Source organism: Theobroma cacao, chromosome 1, assembly GCF_000208745.1.
Source record: "Theobroma cacao cultivar B97-61/B2 chromosome 1, Criollo_cocoa_genome_V2, whole genome shotgun sequence".
NCBI classification, from domain to species: Eukaryota; Viridiplantae; Streptophyta; class Magnoliopsida; order Malvales; family Malvaceae; genus Theobroma; species Theobroma cacao.
In genome coordinates this window covers 7,117,474-7,138,723 of record NC_030850.1, presented here as the reverse complement: position 1 = coordinate 7,138,723, position 21,250 = coordinate 7,117,474, and the positions used below count along the sequence as shown (strand labels likewise).

General features: G+C 32.7%; 2 protein-coding genes and 1 long non-coding RNA gene across 3 annotated transcripts; 2 read left to right on the top strand and 1 right to left on the bottom strand.

Annotated features, from left to right (window-relative positions):
• Positions 4,263–7,458, top strand: LOC18611831 (alcohol dehydrogenase 1). Its single transcript, XM_007048282.2, has 10 exons — positions 4,263–4,588; positions 5,033–5,169; positions 5,257–5,303; positions 5,421–5,746; positions 5,841–5,923; positions 6,010–6,085; positions 6,263–6,324; positions 6,402–6,497; positions 6,618–6,779; positions 7,082–7,458. Exons 1-10 carry the CDS (start codon positions 4,552–4,554, stop codon positions 7,196–7,198), a joined length of 1,143 nt encoding a protein of 380 aa, XP_007048344.2. The 5' UTR covers positions 4,263–4,551; the 3' UTR covers positions 7,199–7,458.
• On the bottom strand, positions 7,362–8,330 carry LOC108663125. The gene is made up of 2 exons (XR_001929092.1): positions 8,226–8,330; positions 7,362–7,828 (listed from the first exon to the last, which is right to left on the bottom strand). It is a non-coding gene; the product is annotated as an uncharacterized LOC108663125 (long non-coding RNA).
• On the top strand, positions 10,616–14,614 carry LOC18611829 (alcohol dehydrogenase 1). Its single transcript, XM_007048280.2, has 10 exons — positions 10,616–10,919; positions 11,994–12,130; positions 12,241–12,287; positions 12,415–12,740; positions 12,827–12,909; positions 13,006–13,081; positions 13,247–13,308; positions 13,394–13,489; positions 13,587–13,748; positions 14,142–14,614. Exons 1-10 carry the CDS (start codon positions 10,880–10,882, stop codon positions 14,256–14,258), a joined length of 1,146 nt encoding a protein of 381 aa, XP_007048342.2. The 5' UTR covers positions 10,616–10,879; the 3' UTR covers positions 14,259–14,614.

Below are 21,250 nucleotides of genomic sequence, written 5' to 3'. Positions count from 1 at the left end.
AGTAAAAATTACTTGAAAATAATAATTTTTAACTTTTAATACTTAAAAGATAGATTTATTTAATATTTATCAATTGTAATATATTATTTTTTTATCTATATCCTCTTAATCTGCATGGATCTGAATCTATAATATTTAGACATCTCTTTTATATATGAATGTGTAAATTCTAATAAGCATCCATTCAGTTCTTTGAACAAAATAAAAACAATCAAGAACGTCTACTCATTTCTCAATATGCATAGCACACAATCATCATTGAACAAGCAAATCAACTAAATTTGACAATCTTTAATCATTCATTTTATACATAAAGACATTACAAGAAATTAGTAACTATTTTATATTAATAGGATCTTTTCATTATACTGTTATCTTATATTCTACAATTGTTTATCTTAATCTGCTAATAGTAGAGGCCATATACTCTATCTTTTTTTAATATTTTATTATACATCTAACAATCTTTGATAGAATTATTGTCTTTTTTGAATAAGTACTATTTTAAGTAGGATAACTGATTAGTTGGTTGTCATTCTCAATTGAATTAATTTTTTTTATACACCTTATGTCAAAACTATGTCGTTATCTTTTACATTTGAAGAGTTTTTTTTTTTACTTTCATTTATTTTAGTAAAAAATACTTGAAAATAATAATTTTTAATTTTTAATGCTTAGAGAATAGATTCATTTAATATTATTTTCTGTCTATATCCTTTTATTCTGTATGAACATGAATCTATAGTATTTAACCATCTCTTTTATACATAAATGTTTAAATTCTAATAAATATCCATTCAATTTATTATATAAAATAAAAAAATCAAGAATGTCTACTTATTTTTCAATATACATAACACATAGTCATCATTGAATAAACAAATTAATTAAATTTGACAACCTTTAACCATTCATTTTATATATAAAAAATAAATACTACTAGAAATTAGTAACTATTTTATATTGATAGGATCTTTACATATACGATTGTCCTATATTCTATAACTATTTATCTTAATCTGCCAATAGTATAAGTTATACACTCTCTCATTTTTTAATATTTTATTATACATCTAACAATATTTGATAGGATTATTGTCTTCTTTGGATAAATATTGTTTTATAATCATATATGTAGATGCAAGTTTTCGATAATTGAAATCAAAGCAAATAATTATCTTCAATCAATACCAATTTATCTTTTCTTTTACCAACAAAAATCATACATTCATGTAGTTCAGTAATACAATATAACACAACAACAAAAACTAAAAAAATGGAAACAAATGTATATGACAGAAGAGCAAACTGTCACCATAGTTAGACATAGCTGACAATTGTATAACAGTTTGTATTCTCTTAACATTTAGTTAAGTATAAATCCTACATCTACAAAGTTGATATATATCATCTAACAAAAATGGAATCCTTCAAATCACAAATGTTATTCATTTTGTTTAAACAATATATTTTTAATTGAAAAAAATTATTGAATATTTAACAAAATTATTATCTTCTTTTGTTAAGTACTATTTTAAAACCATATATTTAGGAGCAACTTTTAGTGATTGAAACCAAAACAAATAATTATTTTTAATTAATACTAGTTTATTTTTTCCTCTACTAGCAAAAATTTTACATTCATGCAGTTGACTAATATAATATAATTTTTCCTACAAACTCTTTTAAAAATATCAAATTAAAATCCACTCCAACATAATTTATATTTTTCGTAAATTTTTTCGTAACCTAACTACGAACACCATTTTAGTATAATAAAAGTAACATAATCCCAACATAAACATAACAAGTAATTTTTTTTAACGGCTAATATCAAATTTTCATTATTGAATAAATCATTACAAAAACTAGCCATATTGGTAGAAATGGAGCAGCGTACGGCGCAGAGGGAGGTGGTCGTCGCCTAAGTGCCGCTACAAACTCTAAACTAACCAATCTTTTCCAGGTTGCATCTGGGATGATACTTATTGCAGCAACATGACATAGCCCGCATGTCCCAGGATCATCCCATGGCAACCTGCTTTTACAAAAACAATTCCCTGTACACAAAATGCAGCCCTTAGCCTTGGATTTATCTACACTACGCAGGCGTCACAATCTGTAACCTTAGCGTAAATTCCTACCCAGACCAGGGGTCAATATCATCTCCCTTTCTAAGCATTTGACTAAATAAATTCAGTTTCCAGCACTCAAACTGTCACTACATATCCAATTAACTGCAAGGCCCCAGGGCTTGACCAGCCCTTGATTTCGAATACCACCAGCGGCGCTGGTTATCTCTGCATTCCCTTGATTACCGACATGTGAAGAGTAATTATTATGTAAATTAAAGCATCAACAAGTAATTAACAAATATACATTAGTTTGAAGAGGGAAAAATTAAGGTAGATGGTATTGTCTGTAATATGTGTACCGTCTATTCAGATTTTCTTTTAAAAAAATTATTTTTGTGATCATGTGAGTATAATTAATGACACAAGGTTATATAGATTTTTATATATATTTTATAAGCGAGATTAAAATACGATCACATAGTTTTCATTTATCATATTAATTTATTATTTTTTAAAAATATACTCTTAACGGACTATGTAACAATCCTCTTACCTACCTTACATTTTTAATTAAAATTCAAAAACAGGTATATAAGATAGTAAGCCATTTGCCCATTCATAACTCATAATTGTAGAGGCCCTTGATGTTGGTTGGGAAAGAGCTGCAATTGTGAAAGTGGCATTCTAAAGATGGAATGCTGTTTTGAACCAGATTGGCAGTACAGCAAACGAGGTGGCTATTCATGCCTTTCCTTTTGAGGCTTGTCTTTTTGGACTTTTGATGAAGTTAAATTTCTTACCAGACATTTTGTTGGGAATCATCTCCCACATGTCCTAACACGATTAACTCGTCTCACCGCACCACATCAGCTACAATACACTCCACTGGTAGCCACACACACCACGCCACCACCTAAAATTCAGCTCTAAATTCGCCAGTTTTTTTGAATCGCATATATATTTCTATTATGGTAAGTAAAGACATATTAAAAATAGTTTTAAAAATGCTAAAATTATTTATTTATTTATTTGATAAAATAATAGCTCTAAATAAAAATTTTCAAATGTGCTTATTATTATTATTACCTTATAAGTATACAAAATTCTTGAAAAGGACATTAATTATGTTGCCAATTTGGATTAATCCTCCATTTTACTAGCCCTGTTAAACTTGCTGGAGATTCGATTCAAGTAAAGTACAAGGACATAATAATAAATTAGGACATTAATTGGTAGCTTGAAAGTTGAAACACCTCATTCCAATATAAAACTATGGCTGCCTGATTCATTAGTTTCTCGATAAACCTTTTCCAATTAGGTAATACCTGAATATATGTAATTGGTTGCCACCTACTTGTATTTTTCTAAAAACAAAGTTCACCTTAAATTACTTTATATATGTATATATATATATATGTATATTGTCACCTAAAATTAAAATATAACATATTTATTAGTTAAAGGGAAAATGACTCAGTACTTTTTTTATTAGTATTTTCTTTTCGATGATAATCTTAATTTTATTATAGAAATGTTAGCAGGCGCATATTATTATTATTGGTTAAGATGATATTTATAAAAAAATTATAATTTAATATTTTATTTTTTAAAATAACTTTTATAATTTATCTTTATATTTTACAAAAATATCAAAAGATATGTAATTTAATATCAAAATTTTCACATTTCATCTATGTTATTTCAAATCAATATCTAACTTTATTAATAATTTTCATAAATATTAATTGAATCATCAAAATGAAGTATTATTTTAATAACAAGAAAGAAGCGCGAGTTTAGTAAATTTATTTGATTAAATAAAATAACAATAATAATTATTTGACTGCAATGTAAATATTATCTATAAACGTAACTCTTATAGAGAAACATATACAAACTAAACTAATTCCGACCGTTACAATATGAGATTTGCCTTGTCTTGGTTCATATGTGCTACAACTAAAAAACAAAGGCTTTCGTCAGCCGTGACAGGAGAGTCCGAGGGCTGGTTCGGTTAACGGCGCCTAAAATCCAAATCTGCTGACAGCGTTTGAACCACGTGTCGGGAAGTAATAGGAAGAATATAGGGCGTCAAACTGACACACTGACACATACAAGGTTTGAAATGTTACCCAGTTGCCAACTGGCCATATAAAATGTAAAGTTCTTTTGTAGCATAGCTAAAGTCCACCTCCTAAATACTAATTAAAAAAGAGTTAGGGAAGGGACAATACCAGACGTCTGTGGAAAGTGGGAAAGAGGACAATACAAAGGCGCCGTTTGGTTGCCTTGCAGCCACTACACACAAAATTCCAAGGAAGAAAACAGCGGTTTACGTTTGCTGGTTTTTTACCTTCTAACACCTTCTGCCATCTCAACTTATAAATACCCTCTCAAACCAGGCCAGTCTCAAGCATAAACAGTTAGTCAAATTCCTAAAGAAACTCAAAAACCCATTACTAGTTTCAAAGAAAATATGTCAAGCACTGCTGGTCAGGTCATTCGTTGCAAAGGTACATTTGTTTCTGTTTTCCATTTTTTTTTCTTTTCTTAGATCTGGGATTTTACTTAGATAGGGACTAATTAGTCCTGTTTCTGTTTTGAATTTTGATTGATTTTAATCTTGTTTTCTTGTCAGTCCAAAAAGTTCGTAAGTACTAGAGAAAAACTCTAATCTTGGTTCCAAAATACATAGATCAACATCTTGATAAAATTTGGTGACCAACAGTTAATTTGTATACGTCTAAAATATAATGATCAATGTGATTTACATAATATATTGGGCGAGAGTTAGGGAAAGCTCTCTGCTTGTCCTTTTATGATCATGCCCTGCGGGTTCTTTCCTGTGTAGTTTTGTCGTCTTGATTCTTGATTGCTTTTCTTGATAAGACCTACGTCTCTTTGCTCTTTTGATGTATATATGTTTATTTATTAATGGGAGTCATTTGCAATTGTAGCTGCCGTGGCATGGGAAGCTGGAAAGCCACTGGTGGTTGAAGAGGTGGAGCTGGCACCACCACAGGCAATGGAGGTTCGTCTGAAGATCCTCTTTACCTCTCTCTGCCACACCGATGTTTACTTTTGGGAAGCCAAGGTAATTACTTCTTGATGGTTCATTGACTTTGCAAAGAAATGTTAATCGGCCATGTACTTAAAGCTAACTTAATTTGTCATCTTACAGGGGCAAACTCCATTATTCCCTCGCATATTTGGTCATGAAGCAGGGGGGTAAGTTCAAAAACTAGTTTTGATTTTAATGCATAGGATAATGCCTCTAATTCTGTCTAGTGTCTGCTAATTCAATTAATTATGTGCCTCGATGCTTCTATTCATTTTGGTTTATAGGATTGTTGAAAGTGTTGGTGAGGGTGTGACAGACCTTAAACCCGGTGACCATGTGCTTCCTGTGTTCACTGGGGAATGCGGGGACTGCCGTCATTGCAAGTCAGAGGAAAGTAACATGTGTGATCTGCTTAGGATCAACACTGACCGAGGGGTGATGCTTAATGATGGCAAGACCAGGTTCTCTATTAATGGACAACCTATTTACCATTTCGTTGGGACATCTACCTTCAGCGAATACACTGTTGTTCATGTTGGCTGTGTTGCCAAAATCAATCCTGCTGCTCCACTAGACAAAGTTTGTGTTCTCAGCTGTGGAATCTCTACAGGTTTGAAGAAACCTTTCCATTTGTTAGTTGATGTAGCATTGTTGTTTTTCTTTTTGTTTGTTAGTTTAATGAAATATTTATGATCACTGTCTAGGTCTTGGTGCCACCTTGAATGTTGCAAAACCCACTAAGGGTTCAACTGTGGCCATTTTTGGATTAGGAGCAGTTGGCCTTGCTGTGAGTATATCTTCTCTCAGATTATGGTTTTTTATTCACCCTGCTGCTGCTAACTTGGACATTCTTATTGTGCTCTTCTTCCTTAGGCCGCTGAAGGGGCTAGAATTGCAGGCGCTTCTAGGATTATTGGGGTTGATCTTAATTCTAAGAGGTTTGAGGAAGGTAATAAATTTAAGTTCTTTGGATTTTCTTCATTTTAATCTACTGTCACTTACAAACAACCTCACCTCCTGCTAACAACTAAAGTTAATTAGGTAAAGTGGAGAAGGAAATTCTTGATTTAATACCCTTAATTTTAACTGATTTCTAATGTTCACTTTCCTTGTGTATGTTTAACAGCCAAGAATTTTGGTTGCACTGAATTTGTGAACCCAAAAGACCATGACAAGCCTGTTCAAGAGGTTAGTGGAAGCATCATTTGTTCTTTTACGTATGACTTATCATGCAGACATCACATTTTTTACTCACTTGTTTTCAGGTGCTCGCTGAAATGACAAATGGGGGAGTTGATCGAAGTGTGGAGTGCACTGGAAGCATCAATGCCATGATTTCTGCATTTGAATGTGTTCACGATGTAATTTCCTTGATGCTGTTGTTTTTGGCTAGATAGAAGCTATAAAGCAGAATGAAGCAGTTTAGTGTGGTTACCATGTTTGACACTTTGGATATGGTTTTTGTTTGTTTTCTTTTGCAGGGATGGGGTGTTGCTGTGCTAGTTGGTGTGCCAAATAAGGATGATGCATTTAAAACCCATCCCATGAATCTGCTGAATGAGAGGACGCTCAAGGGCACCTTCTTTGGCAACTACAAGCCCCGCTCTGACCTTCCTTCAGTGGTGGAAAAGTACATGAACAAAGTAAAGCCTCCTTCCTAATTATTTTAATTACTTCACTCTTTCCATGCTGAACTTGAGGAAAACAGAGCAACTTTGAATTCTATATTAGCATATAAATCTAAATCTGAAGAAAGCATGATGTAAAGGAATTTTTAACATGGAACACATCATACCAGTAACTGGTTTGCTGTATAGAACATATATACATTTCTCATCATGACCTCAAAACCAGGAGATAAATGTAAAACTAAAAAAACTAAACACATTTTTCATATGGAACATTGCAGAATGGTGTCTAACCTTACAGTTTGTAATTTTTGTAGGAGCTTGAGCTGGAGAAATTCATCACCCATGAAGTACCTTTCTCAGAGATCAACAAGGCCTTTGAATACATGCTTCGTGGGGAGGGCCTCCGTTGTATCATCCGCATGGATGCATAAAGCAGAATGAAGTCCAAGTTAATCTGTATTTAGCAATCATCTGTTTTTTACTTTGATAGAAGGATCCCAGACTTGTGTTGAGCTTCGTGATGAAAGAAAATGTCTTTTTGATTTTTATGCATTGTACATGAAGAATGCCATACTTGTTGCATGGATGAATGTGTTCTGTATCGTCTCTCTCTAATGGTGCTTTCACTTCAGATATGCGAACTGGAAACTAAGCTTTCTTTGATAAGACGTTATAATTTTTAATTGATCAATAGCTATGGTACAAAGAGATTTACTTGCTTCAACAAATATTGCAGAACATGATGCCTCCGGCAACGATTCAGATAGAGAAGGGTAGCACATTGTGTAGGATATAGAGACCTTTGTGCATAAAGAAATGCTTCTCTCATTGCCAACTAGATTGTATCTAAGAAGAATTGTTGGACCCAAGTCTGCTTAACATTTTTGCTGTACTGGCTGCAACAAATTCTGTTACATGGTGCAGCTTTATTCTAAATGATCCAATTAAATTCTCACCTAAAATATCCCATTGTCAGGTCATGTCTGTTCTCGTGTATGTTTGTGAAGACGGCCGAAGAACAAAGGAAGCTCCAGTTGTTTGGACCTACTATGGAAAAAGGGCTGAAGCCCACAGCAAAAGAGAAAGTTTAGGGATGGAGCTTGGAGCTAAACTTGAGCTCAAAAACTTAGTTAATAAGAATCCAATAATAGTATATAATTGCAATACTCAAACCTTGCTCGTATCTAAGGGTCAATACCCACTGAATATTCGAATCCATCGTTAAAAATCCCAAAGAAATTTGGTACTAATAACCTTTTTAAAGTATCAAGATTTCAATGTTTATGTGCATCTTATAACTCTTCATTTTAATATAGTTATACATAAAACAATGATATGTTACAGTGTAATGTGCATCTTCAAAATCAACTGTGATAAAGTATTCTAAACCGCAAATGGGAACTGGGAAACTCATCACTGTTGTATAATTTTTTTAATAACTTTAAAGCTGAAAGAGACCTGACTCTGGAGTTAAAGCTCGCTTCTGCCTTTTTCGCTCAAGTGCCCCATCCTCGTCACAGTCTTCCCTCTTCAGAGTAAGACCAAACATGGCAGATGGAACTTCATGTGCCTGGAAGAAGAGAAATAATGAGAATTAAAATCTGGAGTTCAGAAATTGCAAGTCTCAACTTGAGCATTCACGGTTATGCAAGAACCAGGTATGAAATCAGATACTAATACATGTAATTGATATGTCAGCACATGTTAACTCGGAAACATCTATAGATTTACACCAATATCCTGACGTAACACAAACGGCTTCCTCTCAAGGTAGCCAGCAGCAGTAGAAGAAATGAACCAAATCGAGTCCTTAGATGATAGCTGACATATAACGAACACAACTAGTACAGGTGTTACGTCATTTTACTCTAGGGACATAACTGATGACAATGTGAAGAACTCAGTAGTCAGCAGCAATTGAAAACTTTGGTCATTTATCCTAAATGCATAATGCATGGCATTACTTATTTCCATCAATATTCCAATAGTTATTAACAGTGACAAACCTACTATCTCCATTTGCGCAAACAAGTGTCATTTCTGAAAGCAGAGGAACTAAATACCGGACACCAATTGTCTTTTAACTTATGCTTTTATGTTCTCTGAAAGTAAAAATAGAAAAGAACAACGAGCTTACCTGGCTATAACTTGCAGAAACACTCCGTCTAATCTGCAACATTTCTCTGATGGCACGTTTGGTACGGGGAATAGCTATGCTATTCTCCCTCTATTCCCGGTCATTTTCCATTCCTTTGTTTTGTACAAAATTGAAATACGGAATAGCAATTCCGCAGGAATAAAAATTCTGTGAAATAGGTTAAAAGCCATATTAAATATTTAATATTTTAAACTATTAATGTTTTATTTATTAAATTATTAATATATTTAATTTTTAATGAGTATAAATAAAAATAAAAATTATTAATATTTTTAATAAATTACCAATTATTAATATTTAAAAAATATTTTAATTAAAATATTAATAATTAAATTGTATTAAAATATTGATATTTAAACTATTAATTATTAATATTTTAATAATTATAAATNAAAGGATATTTTTATCTTTTTATTTTCTATTCCTTTCTTATTCTAAAGCTATTGTTACAAACCAAACACTGTAATAAGTCATAACAATTATTCCTACTCTATTCCGATCTATCATACCAAACTACATAATACTTATTCTATTCTCACCTCATTCTATTTCCACGTAATAACTATTCTATTTCATTCCGTGAACAAAATGTGCTGTGAAGGTATCTTCATTTCCATGTTGGGCCTCAAACTCTTGCCATTTATCCCAAAAATCAGCACCAGAGTGTGGATCTGCGAACTGAGATGCAAATACATATATTCCACGAGCACGATCAATTTCTCCTAAGCTCTTTTCTAACTCTGCGTATTTCAAACACATTGTCTTCACATCTTTATCTGGAAGACCAGACTCTATTGCCTGCTCATAAATTTCTCTTGTTTTTGGAACACCAAAAATTTCAGCTGCACGGGCGATGTAAATCTCATACATGCCGAGCTTTTCATAATTAGGAACAGCCTTAGCCTTAGCTTCTTGATCATAGATCTTCATAGCTCGCTTCGCTAGCGCATAATCCTCCTCCAAAACACAAAGATATCCTCTTATAAATTCAAAATTTACTCTTATATTTTTCACAAATTTTTTTCTCTCTATCCATCTTCTACCTCTTTGCTTTTTTTTTTTTCTCTAAATTCTTTCCACCATCGGAGGGCGGCAGTGATGGCACCGTCGCCGGCCACATGAAGCGCCGAATATGATGTTCCTTGGCCTGACCAGATTACATGGAGTACCAAATCGACGTTACATTATATTGACTTTGTCTCCAAAACTTGAAAGATTTAAAAGAAGGAAAAGAAAAAAAATTAAAAATACTGAAGTGGCAAAGCTAAATAAAAAAACTAAAAATTAATATTTTATACTTTAAAATTAAATTTAAATTTTAGATATAAATTATAAAAAATTAATATCTGAAATTTAAAATTTCAGATAGGCCCCGATGGAAGTTAAAAGAACAAATCCATCCTAAACTTTGTTAATGGAATTACAGAGTTGACAATTACATGAGTGCATCGTCCTGTGGGTTCTAGCTAAAATAAGGGTAAGTGGGAATATGCCCATGACTTGGCAACTGGGGACTTGGGAGCCCGTAACATTGCCCCATGTTAGGAATGTCCCAACTGTCAAGAACTAATTGGAAGACCACATCTCTTAAGGGGAACTCAACTGAACCAGATTCCTACCATGAAAAAGTCAGCGACAAGACAAGTTGTAAGAAACCAGAAACAGGAAACAGGAACCATGAAACAGAAGCAAAACACATTCAAATTAACAACAACACACCAAAAGGGCGCCATGGGTTTGCAGCATTTTCACATTTGTTCAACGAGTGAAGATTTGAGACAAAACAACAGCGGTTTCAGTGAATGGTTTTGCCTTTTCTTACGATTAATTATTTGCAACATGCTACCGCCTTACTATAAATACCAACACCAGTTGTTGAAGATATTCACAACTCAAAAGGGTAAACGTAGGACAGAGAATCAGTTGAAGGAAATCAAAGAAACGTTGACGGAAAATGCCAAGTACTACTGTTGGTCAGGTCATTCGCTGTAAAGGTAATAGCATTCGGTTATTTCTTCTTCTGGGTGTTATTATAAGTCTTTTTCTTTTTTTTTTTATTCTTCGCTTGAGTTGCCTTTGATCACACCTTAGTTTTATGGCTTTCTTCTTGAGTTTTTTGATTTATTTGATTTTCTTCCTTTTGATATAAAAACAAAGTTTTGGTTTTGGCCAGAGAATTAATTTGTAGATGTTAAGTGGGCTAGCTGTTTCAGTCCTGATGATTGCTAGCAAGTCAGGGATTTTTGTTCTACTTTGTTGTTCTCTAAAAACAAATGCAAACTTCGAGCTCATAAAATTAGTTTAGTACAATATTAGCAATGCTTCCTTGGTTTTTTGTTTTTGTTTTTGGAAAAACTAAAGCAAGCACCATGCATTAGTGTTTGCTCGATTTACTGAATAAAAATTTCGACTTGTTCCCTTTTTTTCCCCCCGACGTGAAACTTCTTGATTGTGAAACACTGAATCTTTTACCAGCAATTGGTTTTCACGAAACATAAAGTTTTCTTCTTAATTTCTTGATTGTTACTTTCTAAAATAAGTTCAAGATTCATGGTTCGTCGATACATACCAATATGTATAAGAGCTTTTGGTTCCAGAAGGAAATTGAATGGTTTATCATGTTTTAATTGATCATTATGTCCCAAAAGTAACTGACAATTTTGGGTTCTATTGGACGGTCAGCATTGTGCTCATTAATATGGTTTTGAATTGCAGCCAGCATTTTGTTCTTTTTTTTTTTCCTTTTTGGGAATTAGAGTGAGTCTGTTGAAAGGACCAAGGTGATTTAACAGCCTATTGGTTTCAAAGTTTCATAGAACACCTTCCACAATATTCCTGTTAACGGTAGATAACTACTTTAGAATGACAAGAGTAGTAAGGAAATTATATCTCAAACACAATATCTGCTGGGTGTTCTGCAGCTAGGGCTTACTTTCTCATTGCATTAGTTGTAATATCTTCCTCTTTATCAAGTACAAAATTTCCCACAAGTCTATGGTATGATCATCCCTTAATGTTTATTATTTTTCTTTCGGATGCTGACTTAATTGGATGCATATACACTACAGCTGCGGTGGCATGGGAAGCCGGAAAGCCACTGGTAATAGAAGAAGTGGAGGTGGCACCTCCACAGGCAATGGAGGTTCGCCTGAAGATCCTGTTCACCTCCCTATGCCATACTGATGTTTACTTCTGGGAAGCCAAGGTAATTACATTGTTATTCTTTCTTTGAATAATTCTTACTTATAAATATGAACTATTTAGCTCCAAATATTAACAGATCTCCTTTCGACAAAAAAAGGGTAAAATCTACAGGGGCAGACACCTTTATTCCCTCGTATATTTGGTCATGAAGCAGGCGGGTAAGCACAAAACTAACTTTCTTTCTTTAGCTTAAGAGCTGGATTTTTAGTCTTATATTCTCAGTTTTTTTCCCCTTGATATTGGGACTCATTTTTTATTTTATTTTTTTTAATTTCGGCAATCTAGGATTGTTGAAAGTGTTGGTGAGGGTGTTACCGACCTCGAACCTGGTGACCATGTCCTTCCTGTTTTCACAGGAGAGTGCAAGGAGTATCGGCATTGCAAGTCAGAGGAAAGCAACATGTGTGATCTCCTAAGGATCAATACTGACAGAGGGGTGATGCTCCATGATGGTAAATCAAGGTTCTCAATCAATGGACAGCCGATCTACCATTTTGTTGGGACTTCAACCTTCAGCGAATACACTGTTGTTCATGTTGGTTGTGTCGCCAAGATTAATCCTGCTGCTCCTCTTGACAAAGTTTGTGTTCTGAGCTGTGGAATCTCAACAGGTTGGCGAAATTTTCTTTTCTTTTTATTTGAAATTAATACTAATTTTCTCTTCTTTTATTAATGGAAATTGCATTCCTGTTTGCAGGTCTCGGTGCCACATTGAATGTTGCAAAGCCTGGAAAAGGTTCAACAGTAGCAATATTTGGATTGGGAGCCGTTGGCCTTGCTGTGAGTTTTTCCCCTCTCACCTATGAATCAAGTTTTTATTGCAATTTGGTGCTGCTGCTAACTTTATAAACTTTTCTTGCTCTGTTGAATGATCAGGCTGCTGAAGGGGCTAGAATGGCAGGTGCCTCAAGGATTATTGGGGTTGATTTAAATTCCAAGAGATTCAATGAAGGTGAATAAAGCAAGGAGAAGATTTACATTCCATTTATTACATAAGTGAAAACTGCATGATAGCAGTCTTCGTATAAATAAAATAATCAGTTTTTGGTGCAGTAGTATGTGAATTTTCCATCTCTGTTTCTTCTTAATGTTTGTTTTCCTTGCTTTTTGTCAACAGCCAAGAAATTTGGAGTTACGGAGTTTGTGAATCCAAAAGACCATGGCAAACCTGTTCAGGAGGTTAGTAAGTCCATTGAATAAGTTTTGGCCTTTTGAGGAATTTGTAAAACTAAAACATTTTTAAATTAATTTCACTTTTCTTCAGGTGATTGCTGAAATGACTGGTGGTGGAGTTGATCGAAGTGTCGAATGCACTGGAAACATCAATGCTATGATATCTGCATACGAATGTGTTCATGATGTAATTTCCTTTGTGCTGCTACTATGGTTATCAGAAAGAAAGTAAAATCAACATAGTTCATGTGTGAAATTTGTTTTCCTAAATGTTTCTTTTGCAGGGATGGGGTGTTGCAGTACTTGTTGGTGTGCCAAACAAAGATGATACCTTCAAAACACATCCAATGAATGTCTTGAATGAGAAAACACTTAAGGGTACCTTCTTTGGAAACTACAAGCCGCGCTCTGACCTTCCTCTGGTGGTGGAAAAATACATGAACAAGGTAACTAATTGGACCTTAGAACTTGATATTCTTTTTCAAGAATTAGACAATTTAGTGCTCATAAGCTTATGCTTGATAATGTTGTCATTAGTCTGAAAGCAATCATGTAAATCCGCATGTATCAGCAATGGGATGATCTCAGGTGACCTTTTAGGGCATATTTTTACTTTAGTAGTTGCTCCTTCAAAATGCTTGATAGCATACAAGAAGGTCGCCTTAAGTATTTACTAAACCCAAGATGGCCACGAATTTTGTGTCTCTTTTTCCTCCTTTCATTGCATATATTCTGTGAAGAACAAAATCTTGTATGGTTGTGTTACTACTCACTTGGCATTCTTTGTTTTTAAATTGTTACACATTACTTATGGTCCTTCCTATTTCTAATATAATCAGGAGCTTCAGTTGGAGAAATTCATCACCCATGAAGTCCCTTTCTCAGAAATTAACAAGGCCTTCGACTACATGCTCCGTGGAGATAGTCTTCGATGCGTGATCCGCATGGATGCATAAAATAGGATCTAATCTGTCAGTGTCAAAAGTCTATCTCTGAAAGACAAATTAAAAGATAAAACGTCATTGTTGTTGGAAATATTGTGAAAAAGAAAAAGTCTCATTATCTGGTTTGAGTCTTAAATACTGTACATAACAAAATAATGCTCATGTTTCCAAGTCTATATAAATAAAATTGTTTGGTATTTTTGTTAAAGTCTTTTGGTCTATTTTTCTTCATCTGATTCTGCAGTGCCTTGAGATCTAAAACCACTTGTTTAATGAATGTAAATCCAGCGGTAGGGACTTGAGGCTTTTTCCTTTTGTTTTAGCTCAGTAGGAAGCTGTGGCTTTTGATATATGATTGCATTGCCATATGCGAGTGGTTGTGTATTCTTTAATTTCATTAAGACAACTCAATTTCAACTTAGTAGGGTGCTTTATATATTAGCTCAGCATAGGAATAATTAAGAACCTATGCGTGATTGTTTTATTGCTTGAATCCTTGAAAGATTGAACCCTTGTCTTTGTATTTGATTCAATGGTAAGTGGTAACATGTAGCACTAGCAGGATGTCCGATGTATGGCGGTTGAACCTAGCTATTAATGGAAGTTTTATACTAGAATAGTGTGTATCAGAAGTACAGGCACCAGATTGAAGGTTTCAACATGCTTTTGGATTTTGGTTAACCTTGCTTAAGTGTAAAGGGAGTTCTTATGATAAAGAGAGGAAGCGTTGTAAACTAGTAAAAAGATGTGTCAGAGGCTGCAAAGAGGAAGATCAGAGCAATTCCTGAAGTATCGATTGTAGTGGCAAGTGAAAGAAAAGAGAATTAGATAGAGAATTTAGAGAGAGACACTCTTTAGAGGAGGATATGCTAGCTCTAGGGAGGGAGAGCTCCTAAATGAATTATAAGGCTCTATATATAGTGCTAAAAGTGACTGTTACTAAAGAATAAGCTTTAATGTGCTTCATAAATTACATTATTATGAAAAGCTTTAATGTGAGTAACTGTTATTGTAATCGGATATAATAAGACTTATTCTCAAGTAAAAGGTAATAGAGAAGAAGTATACGTGAACAGATACAAAAGAAGAAACTATATGTGAGTAGGTACAAGATGTACATGAATAGGTACAAGAGAAAAAAATATATGTGAATAGGTATATAAGAATAAGGTTGGAAGGTAAAACACTTGTATTTCAGGAAAAGATTTAGAGAAAGACCTCTTAACTACCTCTATATCTGAATTATAAAACCAAACTTTTCGGAACATCTCAAAATAGAAATAACCCATGAACCCTGCCATTCATTTTGGGTTGCTTTTCCTATTATCCATGTGCAGTAGCTATTCTATGCGAAGTAACTGTTCTACTTGTATTAGTTATTCCATATGAAGTAGCGTTACACTTATTTTAATTGTTTTGAGTGAAGTAACACTCCACTTGTTCTAGTTGTTCTGTGTGAAGTAGTGCTTCACTCATTTTGGTTGTTCTCTATAGAATATTATGTTGTAAAATAATTTTTTGAAGAATAGATATTAACTAAAATCAAGTATCTACATTTTACCCTCAACATAAGAATTTTTTTACTTAAAAATAATTCTCATGCGTTAATTTAGAGAAAAGTTTTATTTTGTATTATAATGTATTATACAGTAACACTTCGAGTAGCAACACCCTTTAGATAATAACACCTTAGCCAATAACGTTTCAGATAATAATATATTATTGTCTTGTGTAATATTTAATTGCTCATATAACAATATATTTTTCATAAAATAAGATTCTCAATATACAAATTGTAAAAAGAAAGTTAATATTTTTCATAAAAATCTTATTTATGTGGTTTATAAATATGAAGTTACCATAAATAATTTTCTTCATTCAGATTCCAAAGCAAAATAAAATTCAAAACAAAAGGTTTGTTGTTTTGTAAATCTTTTTGAACAAATTAATTTTTTATATATATAATTTCTTATTTTCTATCTTTTTGTATTTTTATAATTTTTCAAAAAAATTGAATTTCTTTTGCTTGTTGCCTCCTGCATGAAAAAATTCTTTTTAAATTGAAATATGAGAAGAAATTTTTTTTTCATGCATGAGTTTTTGATTGAAGGATTTTTTTTTTTTATGTTTGAATGTATACATATGTTCAAGGAGACAAATAAATTGTTTTACTTTATATATGATTATTAGATAAGCAAAGTTAGGTATATTATTTACTTATTAGATATAATTAAGATCCCTATGGAATTAGATTATTATAGTAGAATTTTACATCATGACTTACGTAAAAATCTTAATTCTATTGAGCAGTTTAAAGATTTTTTTTAATTATTTTTGTCTCATGAATATCCTAAACAAAAGTAATCTCTATCAATTGAAAGCTATTTTAACATGTCACAAAGAATAGAAAGATAAGGAGATTTAGCTAGGCAAGCTAGAGTGACAAGTCAAAAGTTGGCCTATAAATATTAGAGTTGTAGAGGGCGTTCAAGTATTTCTCTTATTTTGTTTGCTCACCGTAGAAGCTGTGATGATTTTTTTTTTATTTAATTGATGCTTTTTCTAGCGTTGAAGCTTAGGTTCTCTTTTTTTATTATATACAATTGGACTTTTAAAATCTTGAGGCTCTGTTTTAGAGCAAATCCGAAACAAATTACAAATAGTGCCAAAGTGTAAAAGAGGACTTTAGTAACAGTGCTTTTGTTTTAGGCTTAAGGCACGGCTTAGCGTTTTTTTTTTTTTACTTCGCTTTTGTGCTGAAGCTTGTGGCTTGTATGGCCACCTTTTATAATTTTGTTTTGAAACTTTCTTTTGGACCTCGAGGCGTGCCGCGGGCTATTTCCTTTGACGCCGCGAGTTATTTCTTTTGGAGCTCGCGGCATGTGTCGCGAGTTATTTCTTTTGGAGCTCGCGGCATATATGCGGTGACTTTTTTTTGTGTAATTATAATTTTTTACTTATGTTATTATTATGTTATTTTTATTTGAAGTTGTAGATTTTCTTTTAAAATTTTACTTATTTATTTTTTATATATTTTTTTAAATTATAGATATTTAACTTTTTTATTATATATATATTATTAAAAATAATAATAATATCAAAATCTATAATTTGATAAGTTTTGTTGTTTTACTTCGTTGTTGTTATTGTTATGCTTTTTTATATTTAATAAATAAATAAATTATTACATATGTATATTTATCTCCTTTCTCGTGATCATGTTTGTAGGTTTCTTTTTTCATCTTCTTCTATGCCCAAGACACGTTTCTTTCCAAAGATCTATTGTGGTGAGCCTAGAAAGGCTGCAACAAGGAAAAAGATCATTGCACATAAAAGCAAGAGTAATGATTTTGAAGTAATTCCTCTTAAGAAAATTAGAGTAGGAAAGAGTGTTGAAATTCCTCCTGTTCTTTAAAACCGAGAAGATAAAATCATTAGAGAAAGGGGAGAAAATAGTTTTTGGGAAGAAGTTTGTGTCAGGAGGATTGACAAACATCCCTCTAAACCTGTTGGATATGATTAGAATCATCTATGCTTATAAGCACTTTTTCATAAAAAAAGTGGTATTTCAAGATTATACATTCTAAAGTTCAAATTTAAGCATGGTGAGTTTCCACTTTCTACTATTAAGTTAGGCTCTAATTCTCAATCTGTTTATGGTTGGATGAGTGGGTAAATAAGTTGTTGAAAAATCCTACTTATATTAAACTTCTCTCATCTGGTGGAATACTTGATGCTGTATGTGTTACTTCCAAGCTCAATATTTGTAGAGAGAAAACGATGGATGTATGGCATGCTATTGTTGTAAGGTGGAACACTTTTTCTTATACTATGATTACAGTATTGGGGAATTTACTTTCAGTTTGAAAAATGTGTGTATTCTCTTAGAACTTCTTTGTATGTGGAAGCATGATTTTCACTCTATCAAGCTTTTTGAAGAAGAAGTGTGTATTCGAGACTTTTTCTTTGTTCTACTTAAAAGTTTGAGTAAAACTTCAAAGGTTGCACGGTTTTCCAATTGAATAGGGATATTTTATAAGAAGTTCAATGCTAAGGAAATTAAGATTGGCCCTCTTGAGTACCCAAACCATAAGCATGAGCTAATAGCTTTAATAATATTTTGGTTGGCATGGCACATACTTCCAAAGTGTCTAAATGATGGTATCTCTTCTGCAGTTGTTCCTTTAACAATAAAAATTGTTTAGGGAAAACTTTTTTCTCTTGCTCCACTCTATTTATCTCTATATAAGAAACTAGACTTGTACCAACTCAAAACTGTCAAGCTAACTGGACGTTACAAAGTTTTGACTTATGTGGATGCTTCCTTCATTTAGATGTGCCTATGGGAAAAGTTTAGTACTCGCGCTCTCGTGCCTAATGTATATCCTTTTGCATATTTTTCTGTGAATAACCTTTTATCAATGAACAACTATAGAGATTAGGCGTGGCATGATCTACTTTCAAAAGGTAATGTTCTTGAGGTGATGGATGTGACAAAAGAATTTAATCCCAAACCTTATGTGTAGCCCATAAATGAATTTGATGATCATGAAATTTATTATGATCGTCACTTTTTACAATATGGAAGAATGAGTTCACAAGATATTAACTTTTTTTATGGGTTCACAATTCTCAATTGCCATCTATGATTGAAGGTTCCAACTCAAATGGAGATAGAAATTTTCTTTCTGTCGAAGTCTATTGTCCTTACAAAGTAGCACGTCAATTTGGGTTTGACCAATCAACTCCACCTAACTCTTCTTCATCTATCAGTTTTTCTTCTTGCGTTTCTTCATTTATCATGGCAAGACTTCAACTCTGTTTAGATAAACTTAAAAGTTGTACTGTCCCAACTTTTGATAGAGTTGGTATCTACACTTCTTGATGGTTTGCTTATTAGAGGGGGTGTATTAAAGAATGGAGATCTTTCATTGTGCTTTTGACTAATCCCAAAGCTTGTCTCTACACTCTTTCTATGAGTAACACTAATGTATCCTTACACTTGATTTCTCTAAAAAAAAAATGTAAATGAAGAAAAAAATGATGCTCTTCACGCTCTTACTCAGTAAACAAAACATGTGCATCGAAAAATAAGTTCATCCTTTATTTCTTCTTCTACTTCATTATTTTTCTCTTAAATTCACTTCCTCATTATATTTTTTTTTTTGTAGAGAGAAACAACTGCTAGAGTAGAACTTAACTTGGTCAAAAAGGAAGAGACTTTTGAAATTGAGATTGAGGAAGAATCATGTGACTCTGAACATAATGATGAAACAAATGATGAGTCTATTGGTGTTGTTGAAGCTGATTTTGAGGGTGTTGTTACTCCTTTTAGAATGTCAAATGTATTGACAGACCCCTTTGATGATTCCATTGATTTGGATGCTCTGTTCCCTTCTCACATTCAAAGTTCCAATATAAATCAAGTAGGAACAATATTAAAATGTTTCTTCAATTGATGTTGTTTCATTTTTTTTTTTTTGAAACTAAGATTATTCTTACTCTATAGGCTACTTAAGATGAGGTTGTTCCTCAAGTTACTCAAGATGAAGTTGTTCTTGACAATGAAGCTATTTCTATTATTGAGGTTGTTCTAGATGTTGGAATTGTTATTGATGATGCTAGAGTTACTCCGATTAATTCTTGTGCTTCTTCTTCCCCAATGTCAACACACAAAGATGTTAATAGTGTTTCTAATACTTCAGTAGCACATACTGAACAGAGTGGTAGGAAAGTCAACTTCCATAATTTTTAAATTTCTTCAGATTACGTGGAATACTTGGAGTAAATTTGCAGTATAGAAGGAGAATTTTAACTGTCAAAGCAAATATATATGGCAAGTATAGCTACCAAAACCTAAGAAGAAGTAGGACATGCTTGGGTTATATCAACTATCATTTTCCCCATGCTCAAGTCTGAAGGGGTTAGACAAATGTTTTTTCCTATACTAGTACCACTTTATTACAAAGAATGTCCTGTTAGCAAAAACAAGAAACAAAAGGAAAAGAAAATGAAACTATTAGCAACAATCAATGGCAATATTGCACCTGAAAGTAACATAAAGGACATGGCTTCCAAAGGAAAAATGCGTGCAACTGTGGGATTGAACTGAGAGTTCCAGGTCCAGGCTAAGAAGGTGATGAGAATAACATATCAATTCTTTTGAGTTCTCTTCCCACCTCAATCACTGTTAGCCCATCTTCTGCTTTATTGGACATGCATATGAGGACAAGTCTTGCAAAATCTAACAAAGTTCTGTTGCTCGATTCCTATTCTACCATCACTGACACCACCTAACTCATTGTAGTGCAAACACTGCTCCATTCTTTGCCTTGGTATTGTAACTGGTTCCCATTGTCTCTCGAAGCTGACCAAAAGTAGAAACGTCAAGGTTTACAAGAAGCTTAGAGTTAACATCCAAGGACGGTCCAATAAGTTCAAAGGCCTAAAGTGAAATATTCAAATGAGGCTTTTTTTTTTATTAAAATTTAAAATTTTATTCTCCTAGCTTTTTGAGATGCAAAATTTTTAATTAAACTTTTATAATCAAATTCTTCTAATATTTCTTTTTCAATTGATAATATAGCCAATTTATTTAATTTTTCTTGAGACATTGTTAATCTTAAATAAGATTTTATTAATTTTAGTTTTGAAAAACTTATTTCTCCCGAAGCAACACTTATTGGAATTGTTAACATTATTTTAAAAGCAATATATGTATTTAGAAAAGAATCGAGTATTTTTATATGATTAAGTACGTCAATTGGACTGTTTTCTTCCTATATAATTTTTTTTTTAAATTTTTAATTCTGAAAATAAATTTAAACCATCAATATCAGAATAGTTGTTATATTTTAAGGAATATTCAAGATTAAGGCAATATTTTTTCAAACTATTATCATCTAATGACTTTAACTTTTTACCGCTAAATAAAAAATTAAAAATATTTTCATATATCTTAAATTATTCAAATCTACTTTGAAGTGAAAAAATTACTTGAAAAA

Excerpts from the sequence above, each read along its gene's own strand:
- LOC18611831 (XM_007048282.2), top strand. The coding sequence starts at position 4,552 with ATGTCAAGCACTGCTGGTCAGGTCATTCGTTGCAAAG. Across the intron at positions 5,304-5,420 it reads TTTGGTCATGAAGCAGGGGG|GATTGTTGAAAGTGTTGGTG; the intron begins GTAAGTTCAAAA and ends TTTGGTTTATAG. Across the intron at positions 5,924-6,009 it reads TAGGAGCAGTTGGCCTTGCT|GCCGCTGAAGGGGCTAGAAT; the intron begins GTGAGTATATCT and ends CTTCTTCCTTAG.
- LOC18611829 (XM_007048280.2), top strand. The coding sequence starts at position 10,880 with ATGCCAAGTACTACTGTTGGTCAGGTCATTCGCTGTAAAG. Across the intron at positions 10,920-11,993 it reads TCAGGTCATTCGCTGTAAAG|CTGCGGTGGCATGGGAAGCC; the intron begins GTAATAGCATTC and ends TATACACTACAG. Across the intron at positions 12,288-12,414 it reads TTTGGTCATGAAGCAGGCGG|GATTGTTGAAAGTGTTGGTG; the intron begins GTAAGCACAAAA and ends TCGGCAATCTAG.